We start from the raw sequence: 9,485 nt of genomic DNA, 5'->3' as shown, positions 1-9,485 counted from the left end.
TAGCACAGAAACAGTACTATATAACATTTTAGACACATTCTAGACAGTTTATCAGCTAAAAAAAAGTTAATTTTGGGGTAAGTTACTCTTTAAGAGGCCCTTGTTCATTTTTTATCCATTTCCACTTACCATTCGTTCTGGAACTGGAACTAGTTTTTGTCAGTGAGTATATCATCAACTTTTGAATAAAATCTGAGATGTGACAAGACTAAGTCCCATGGCCCTACTGTACAGTACTTCAAGTTCATTCACTTTTCAAATCATACTTATTAAGCTGACCTTGTGATGAATCACCATGGAATAAGCCAAAGGAAAGTCTTCCTCTTCTTTGCTCAGTGGAAATGGCAAGTATTTCCTCTTTAACTTGAATTTCCTGTAACAAAGATGCTTGTCAGTATATTTTTAAGAGTAGATATTGTTCATAGTTACTCCATGGAAGTAAATATATGCCATCAGAATTTGAATAAAAAATGCATCTGAATTCATTTTTTTAAAAAAATCAGTGTCAACACAGTTTGATATAACACACCTGCAGTCTTGGGTTTCATAAATGTAATACTCATCTGGGATCTGAATATTCTTCTGGAAATCTCTGGTGATGGTGAGTAATTTGACCTGCTGCAGTGCCTCCTGCTCGCCCTGCAGGATTCCTGAACAGTTGCAGGCTTTCTCTGGGCCACCATCATCCTCTGTATACTCCAACCATCTGTAACCAAGTGTCCTGTCTGTCCGCTGACGCACTAGATAAAATGTCCCGAGTGACACCAGCCCAACTGAGAGCTTCAGCAAAAATTGCACACAACCTCGTTTCAGTGGTTGCATTTTATGTGGACCTCATTTAAAATGCTTTCGAAGAAGGATATCTGTAAACAAGCTGAACACCAGCCTCTATAAAACAGCTTTATTTGAACTAAATATTAATTTCATGTGCTAATCATAAAAAAACTATTACAGCTGTTTCAGATCACAACCTGCTTTATAGCTTTTTTGGACTCGATTGAATGTAAACGTTACGTTATATTGACTAAAAGAAGTTGTGTCTTTTGACACAAGAGGGGAAATTTTTACATTTAATTTTACAGTGAACCCAGACTGGCAAGATATTCAAGTGGCACAGATCCTGTAAGCAAAATAAGAAAAAAACAAAATCAATGCTTATCCAGACTTTATGATATCATTTAGACAGGATTAATTTTAGCTGATCCTGACTTCTTTAAAATTACTTCATCTATTTGATCCAGGACTGCCTAATCCTGGTCCTCAAGGACCGCTATCCTACATGTTTTACTTGTTTCCCTGCTCCAACACACCTGATTCAATGATTGAATCACCTCTGCACTTTCTGCAGAAGCCTCATAATCACCCACTCATTCAAATCAGGTGTGCTGGATGAAATAAACCTCTAAAATACACAGGACAGCAGCACTGAGCACCAGGATCAAACACCCCTGTTATATTGATACTTTTATTTTTAGTCAGTCTTGTTTTTCTGCCACTGGTGATGCTCCATAAAATTTTCCAAAGAAAATCATCCAAACACAAGCTAAATAAACACAATAATAAAGTCAGAACTATTTCATGTGAGTATTATACAGTATTAAAAAGCTATACAATTACAATTTTGTCAATTCTTCACACTCCGTAATGAAATGTTTGCAATTTTACAGACATCTACTTATTTGTAAATAGTCTTTTGTCTTCTGCTGATGTGTGCTTAAAATTTGAATAAACCATTTGCACTTTTGGCTTTTCAATAAGATCTAGTTTAGAACTCAGCATTGGCCAGGTTGAAATTATTCACTGTTTTATTTCTGTAATTTTGTCCTGGTTTAGTTTTGCAGCATAGATTTCTTGCAAACGCACTGTGCTTTCAAACTTTTTTAATACCATTTTATTTCAGCATTCATTTGAATCATTCAATGCTTTTTGTGATCCTTCATAGAACCTTATTGTACAAATATTTTAAAATAAACTCCTACTGTTTTTGGTAACAGGACCTAACAACCAAAGTGTCTCAGCAGAAAGAGGACCCAACTTGTTCATCCTTTTACGTTAAATGTAAAAATAAACAAAAAATACTGAGCATAAATCCCATGGATTGACACAATTCTAACAAACTGTTTTTGACCAGGGCCAGTTTAGGAGCTTTGTGCAGCTCTTCAGATTACGGTAAACTTAAAAAAGGTAGGCTACTTTATAATAAAAAAAATAGACATTGCATTTTATGAGCGAGCAAAAAATACTATGCAGGCAAATTCAACAAAGAAAATATCCAACTAAATCTGAAATTGTGTTTTAAAAACAAGGCAGAACAAAAAGTGTATTTGAAAACAAGGAGTTTCGCTACTGCATCAGTAAAAACAAAAGCAGAAGTTCGTCTTAATGCAACGTTTTATCAAAATGTACTCAATGTCCCAAGAGGCAAAACTGCACACGAAGTTTTAATATATGAAACACGTTGGGCAGAAAGATTTGATTTATAACTGTAGCATTTTCTTCATTAAATATTCAATAAAATTGCATTWTTTTCCCCTGATTTTACTGTGGTCATTTTGTTTTAACCTGCACTTTGCAAACGTGAAAAGGTTTTTATTGTACTCATTGTGTAGCTATAACAGATAATATGCAAAAAAAAATAAGTTAATATTGACAAAAGAAATGYAGATAAACAAGTTAAATGGCACGAGATAAAGCAAAGCAACAATGGCCCAAAACATGAAAATAATATACCAAACAAATTAAACTCTTACCTGTGGTCGGATTTGAGTCTTTCCTCAGCTCCACTTCGGGTGTATTTGTGCTTTTTTCCCTACCACCCATCACACAACGTGAAAGCTGCTGAGCAGCGACTTCCGGAAATATATTTTCAAAATAATTGCTTTAACACGTTGGATAAAGTTTTTTTTTTTCATGCATCCATAAAAATAAAGACAAAATTGGCGAAAAAAATCATGAATCTCCAAAATATTATATTAGTTAATATCATGTAAAAATATATGTTCAAACTGTCTTTCATAGCTAACGATTGGTGACTACACAGATGTTTAGTTGAAGGTTTATTTCAAGTGTACTGCTTTTATTTTGAAAATCACATGGTTGAACCCAATTTGACTTTCTGAAAAAAGTTTCTTTTATACAATTTAAACAATGCACATGTGGACATATGGATTAAAATGCAGGTAAAGTTGGTAGCTACGGCATTAGCACAGGTTTTATAATGTTGTTTTAACAGTTTTGTGAGTATACAAGCTCATTTGCACTAATAAAGGCATCCACAGGTGACAGGTGAGGCTGCAGGTATGAAGGTTAAATAGCCGCAGGATATTCGGTTTGTGATTTATTTTATTTGTTGTAAGTGATAAGATAAAAATGGCAGGCTATTATTAAATAACAATGTGGCAATATTTCATTTCAGAAACTGTTCTGGGATCTGTTAGTCCACCTGAATCGCCTCCCAGAGGGCAGCAGGTCAAACAGATCAGCTGTAAACAGCCCTCCAACATATCAGATATCCCTAAGGATTTCTGTATTTCTGTTTCTGCTTTTAGTGTTCAGTGTTGGGTTAGTGATCTGCTTAAGTCTTTGCCACATCTTCAAGAAGAATACGGTCTGATTTCATTTCGTGTGATGATGAAAAGCTTCAGTTGTAGTTCCTGCACTTTTTAGATTCAAAGACAGGGTAATGAGACTGACTTTTAGCTTGTTTTTCATCACCAATCAACATGTTGTCAAGACTGTCATCTTCAGGACAAACTGGTTGCAATGAAACATCTAGCTCTGCAGCTTTTGAACCAGCTGTGCAGAGAATGGTACATTCATGAGTCTCAACAGTACGGAGCCCGCGAGGGGACATGGGGGATTTTTTTTCTTTTGCGTTCCCTCGCAATATTCTGTTGCGTTCCCACGCAAAGGTTTGATTTGTATATGAACTGAATGAAATCAGACTTTTATTTTTGAAATATTTGGTTACTAAAACAGGATGTGTCACTACAAGTTCGTGAAATTGACATTGATGTTTCGTGGCTGCACTGTGTTCAAATATCGGCATTTACTGTTCTTCCAGTGACAGCTGGTATATATGGGCTAGTAGGGCTAAGCCCTCCCTGGTGTTCACAATAAAAATGTTAAAATAAACAATATTATGAAATTATAATATAATTATATACAATTTATAAGTAACAACTTAAAAATAAACAAAATTTAAAAATAATATATCTTATTTTGTGAAATTTACAAGTAAAACTGGTGCCAAACCACCTGGGAAGATCCCAGTGTCTTTCTGCGGGGCTAACTATTCACAGCCCATTTTCATTGTAATGTGTGTCCTGGTTCAGAATGATTGACAGGCGTCTCGCCACGCCCCCTCGGTTTGCAGCTCATTGGGGCTAATTCTGTTCAGCCCAGGATCAGCCCAAAGCCACAGGATTCAACCATTTAGGATGGACGTACAAAAACATGCCTCCAGTGTGAGTGTAGGTGGGCGTGGTTTGGTGTAGACTGACAACTTAGCTAAGTTTCTTAAAACAAAAAGTGTTTAGACCAGAACACACCAGGAGAAGCTTAAAGTTAAAGAGCTTGGACCAGATCTGCTGGACAAGAAAAGCAGCAGAACAAAGACAGAGGGAGAGTTTACACTCCATTATTTTCCAAGAACTGGATTAGCAACAGGCCAAGCTAACTGCTTTTAGCGAGACTAATGGTTTGTTTTGATTCATTGCCTCGTTTTTAAAGCACCAGCATCAGCATGGATTTAAACAGGTAAGAAAAAAGTTAAAATACTTTTGTAATGCTTTTAATCATAGTAGTGCTATAATATAGTTGTGCTTTTAATCATAGTATAATATAGTTACATTGTTTTATAACTGTTAACACAGCTTTAAATAAATATAATATAATACCTTAGAGGTGCAACAATTTGTTGTTAATAAATTAACATGTGTATTCATAACTTCAGTTGTTTTCTATTGAATTTTATAAAGTTCACTTGTAGCCATCTCCATACTGAATTAAATTTGTGCAGTTATTTTTTTTAGGTTTGTGACATCATCTTGAGCCATTCACAAGCATCTGATCAGAGCTGCAGGCAGACAGGTTCCTGCAGGTCTCCACTTCACCACCATGGAGGCTGCAGTGCTGAAAAGGACCAAGCTAAACACTGAACAGGCTTTGATGAGATCAGGAGCTGCAGTGGTGCTGTGGAGCTCTTCATGGAGAACAATCTGCATCTTCAGAGACTGTGACTCTGCTGAAGATTCTCATCACATCTCTTCTGACCACAGCTGAATCTGAGAGGAGCTGAACGCTGAAGAGAATCCAGACTTTCCTCAGGTACAACATCACATCACTGCACTGACCATGCTCTACAAGAATCTGGTTAAAACATCTCTGAATTTAACCAGAGTCATGAAGAAATTTGCTTCTCAGTAACAGAAGAGCAAAATTTATGTACTAAAAATAAAACACTACATGACATTGTAATGCTGTTTTATTATTGTCATTTGTTTAATAAATACACTGGCGTGATACAACTTAGTACATGTTTGATTGCTTTTTGGGATACGTCTATTTTGGAGTTGTAGCCCCACCTGGAGAAAAATCCACCAGCCGCCACTGCATACTTCCATATGTGGTTGTGTAATACTGTATATTCATTGTGAAGCTGAATGAAAGCAGAAGGCTAACTCAGTAATGGTGAACATGTGAGTTTGTTTTAAACCGGCAGGCACAACAGTGATAAACGACTTTTGCGAGGGAACGCAATACTATTGGGAACGCGAAAGAAAAATAATGTCCCGTGTCCCCTCGCGGGCTCCGTACAACAGTGCTCCCTTCTGATCAAAACAGTTAAGGCAAGAATGTTATTTAGCAAAGASTCGCCTTTCATTTTACTTAAACCAAATTTTATTGTAAATTATTTGGCATCTGTTGTTTTCAACCTAGCTGATCAGTTCATTTTATCTTCTTGATTTTCTTTACAACAGAAATGTGAACAAAATCATCAGCCAGAAACTTTGCTACAAATTGTACTTTTATTTGCTTTGTTTATTTTTTATTCAGATGGATTAGGAGAAACGTCTAGTCAATAAAGACAGAAAGATTTTAATGGTTTTAAGTGATTAGTCTTGGAAACTTAAATCACAGAGACATGAGAACAAGAACCCATTGAGCTCACAGTTGTGTGCAAAATATTTTTTCTCTGCCTGTGCTAATGCGTGACTGTTGGCAAAATATCTCATGAACCACTGGACGGATTTTCATGAAACTCTCAACAAGTAATTGCTGGATGTTCATCTACAAAAGATTAACTTTTGAAGTATACTTATAGATTGCTGGTTAAACTGAAGCTTAGGTGAAGTTGATGCAGCATTGGCACAGGTTATTTAATGTTGTAAATTAAGAGAAGCACTTTGCTCATTTTAAATAAAAGTGGTGCAAATAAAGGAATCCAGGTGACAGCTGAGGCTGCAGGTATGAAGGAAAACTCAAACAAAGGAAGCCTGGTTTGTGATTTTTATTTTAATTTATTCCCTCAGTAGTGATCAAATTAAAATGGGCAGACTATTATCATTGTAGAAATATTTTAGAGATATTTTATTTTAGAAACTGTTCTGGAATTTGTACATAAGTTCTCGACTTGGTTTACTTGTAGCACCTCCCAGAGGGCAGCAGGTCAGCTCAACAACAAAGTCAGATGTCCCTAACGATTTCTRATTCAATTAATGTTTTTTTTTATTTTATTGTTTTATTTTTTATTGTTCAGTACTGGGTAAATTATTTGCTCAAACCTGGTTATCTGAACACCTTCAGGAAGAATATGGTCGGATTTCATTTCATGTGTCAACGAAACACTTCATTTGTAGTTCCTGCATTTAAAAAAAGGTTCAAAGACAACATAGGTTTGAGCCCGTTTTTGTTCTTCTTTTCAGCGCTCAGCATGTTGTCAGGACTGGCATCTTTTAAGTTACAGGACAAACCAGTTTTCATGAGGCATCTATAGCTCTGCAGCTTTTCAGCCAGCTGTGCTGTAAAATGATACATTCTTGAGTCTTTAGGTACCCAACAGTGCTCCCTTCTGATCAAAACATTGAAGGCAGAAATAATGTTATTTAGAAAATACTTTTTGTTTTACTTAAACCAAGTTGGTAAATCTTCTGGCATCAGTTGTTTTCAACTCAATAAAGCTAGATTTTGGTGTGGTAGTAGCTGGGAGTTATCCTCTCAACACATCGAGCACCAACAGATTGAACCACCACTTTAAAACTTTGGCAGTCAACACTGTTTGTCTGTTAACAAAATATCTTATGAACATCTTACACGAACATCTTGAAAAATTAAAACGAAATCCTCTGAAAATAAATATTGGATGTAAATCTACATAGTAGCTTTTGAAGCGATTCAAGATGACCACCACAGCCTTGACTGCAACAAACAAGAAGATGTTTATAATTCAGTCAGTTTCATGTAAAGTGATCTCAGAAAGTCTCCGTCTTTATTGTGCCTCGGCCAGAGCTTTGTGTCTGAGATATCTCTCCAAGCAGTAGACGGAAGTGGGGTCCATTTCGGTGTCAAACTTATTGGCAAAAAGATGGTGATTCTGAAGCAGCCACTGTAGGTCTCCAGCTCCATATACACATATCGACCTGACGTGGTTTCCTTGACACTCGGGGTATGCGGCTAAATTCTCAGAGCCTTCGTGATACTGCCACTTCACCAGCCTTGCAAGTGCGTTGACATCTGTTTGGTCGTATTTTCGGTTGGGCCACTTAGAACCAGGAACACCAGGGATTCGTTGAATGGTGGCCCACAGAAACTCGTCAGGACTGAAGGTGTCTTTGAACCACTCAATAAGTGACAGTATTCGATTGTCTTCCAACACGCTGTGGACAAATCCTCGAGAAACCACGATGTAGGCACCTCCTGACTTAATGGGAATGTTAAAGGGAGGTGGATCTTTTAACTTATTTGTCATCTGAAAAAATGAAGAAAAAAAGACAATGAAAAAGGAAGATTAGTAATGATAGTCTAAGCAGGCTTTTTGAAAGATTATAAATGCTCTTCAAAGGTACCTTGACATTCCCACCAATGACCTTATGAACATATGATATCCTCCACTTTTTCCCTGCAGGCACGCTTTCTGACTCCAAGCTGTTACTGCCCCTCAGTGAACGCAGCATTCTCACCATTTCCAAGTTGGTTTTCAGGGGAAAGTCCTGACCACAAAGGTTGATGAAGTATTTCCATTTTGTACTGGCAGAGTATAGATCAGCCATACAGTTCAGGTCAGCTTGTACACGAGGCCAGCCAGCGTAGACCACCTCCACAGCCTGACTGACCAGGAAGACGTTGGGAAAACAGGAAGYAATGGCCTGGATGGCAGCGGTTACAGAGGGCTTTGCTTTTTTGTCCACGTGGACGCAGTAAATATTTTGTGGGGCATAGATCGCTCGAAGAAGTCGCTCAAAGTTCTGCACCTAGAAGAAAAGAGAATTAAATTTGTGTATTTTCATGCAGAAAATTGGAGAAAACAAAAGTTTGAATATGTAAATGGATGTGTGTAAAGCGGCAAACATAAGAAAATCCAAAAGTCAGTTTTGATCATGTGTAACAGAAAAGTGTTTAAATAGATCTGTGTAATTCCAAGTACTTGCTTTAAACAAAAAAAAAATGTCTAATTTCAATCTCTGACAAAATGCAGTTAATGTATAAAATGCTTTGAAAAAAAAGTTTTCATTTGCTTACAAATTTATGCTGTTTTGCATTTTTGTCACATGTTCAGCACATCATAAGACAGAGTGTAAATTTAAAAAGCAGTTTTAAACCGGGGACTTCATTTATTGAGGGAAAAAGCTGAAACTTGATCTTCATGTAAACGTAAAAACTTCATGTAAATTCCCTAATCACATCTATTGGGTGTGACACCTTTACAGAAACAGTTATAATGAAGCATTAACAATAATTAACAATGAGCCTTTCAAACGGATGTGGAGGAATTTACCTGCTGTGCCCTTTGTCTCTTTTTATTGTCTGACTAATGAACAATGAGTAGGCCTGCTGACCTTAACTGAGCCAGGTGAGGCCTGCAGGGCTTCAGATACAGTTCTRGGGTTTTTGGAGATGTGACGTTATAGATTAGTAGCTGATTTGCCTTTGGGGTAATTTAAGTCAGCCTGCTGGTTCATCACTGTTGCATCTTTATTCAACGTATTTGTGTATAATAGCTCTATTTAAATGATTTGTCCTGATGCATCTCAGTAATCCAGGTAAAAAATGAAAAAGAAAAAAATTGTATAGGTCTTCTGGACGGGTTCTTCTCTAATGAAATGTTTCGTCTCTTCTCCAAGAGACTTCTTCAGTCTGAGAGTTTCAGGCAAAATTCAGGCTTTTAAGCCCTGCCTCCATGTGACTGATACTCACATCACATGGCTATCGTTGACACCTAATTAACACTTATTGTTAACAGGGGTTCCTGGATTGAATGTCTCGGT

General features: G+C 36.9%; 2 protein-coding genes across 3 annotated transcripts in view; both read right to left on the bottom strand.

The window, feature by feature from the left end:
• Positions 1-2,815, bottom strand: part of LOC106523800 (beta-1,3-galactosyl-O-glycosyl-glycoprotein beta-1,6-N-acetylglucosaminyltransferase) — a 7,926-nt gene extending 5,111 nt beyond the window's left edge. The window contains exons 1-3 of one of the 2 annotated variants that reach the window (XM_014017355.1): positions 2,751-2,815; positions 530-1,120; positions 280-373 (exon numbers count right to left, since the gene is read on the bottom strand). In XM_014017355.1, the coding sequence (XP_013872809.1) occupies positions 280-373; positions 530-822 (387 nt within the window). In that variant the 5' untranslated portion in view covers positions 823-1,120; positions 2,751-2,815. Of the gene's footprint in view, positions 1-279; positions 374-529; positions 1,454-2,750 lie in introns of those variants that run through there. The other variant, XM_014017356.1, reaches the window with a different exon arrangement.
• Positions 2,816-6,245: 3,430 nt separating this feature from the next.
• The window catches only part of LOC106523801 (beta-1,3-galactosyl-O-glycosyl-glycoprotein beta-1,6-N-acetylglucosaminyltransferase), a 5,591-nt gene continuing 2,351 nt past the window's right edge, over positions 6,246-9,485 (bottom strand). The window contains exons 5-6 of the mRNA XM_014017357.1: positions 8,067-8,471; positions 6,246-7,969 (exon numbers count right to left, since the gene is read on the bottom strand). Of these exons, the coding sequence (XP_013872811.1) occupies positions 7,490-7,969; positions 8,067-8,471 (885 nt within the window). The 3' untranslated portion in view covers positions 6,246-7,489. The remainder of the gene's footprint in view (positions 7,970-8,066; positions 8,472-9,485) is intronic.

The sequence above is a fragment of the Austrofundulus limnaeus genome, unplaced genomic scaffold (assembly GCF_001266775.1).
Source record: "Austrofundulus limnaeus strain Quisiro unplaced genomic scaffold, Austrofundulus_limnaeus-1.0 Scaffold166, whole genome shotgun sequence".
Taxonomy (NCBI): Eukaryota; Metazoa; Chordata; class Actinopteri; order Cyprinodontiformes; family Rivulidae; genus Austrofundulus; species Austrofundulus limnaeus.
The sequence above is the reverse complement of the archived record's forward strand: the minus strand, read 5'-3'. Positions and strand labels throughout refer to the sequence as shown.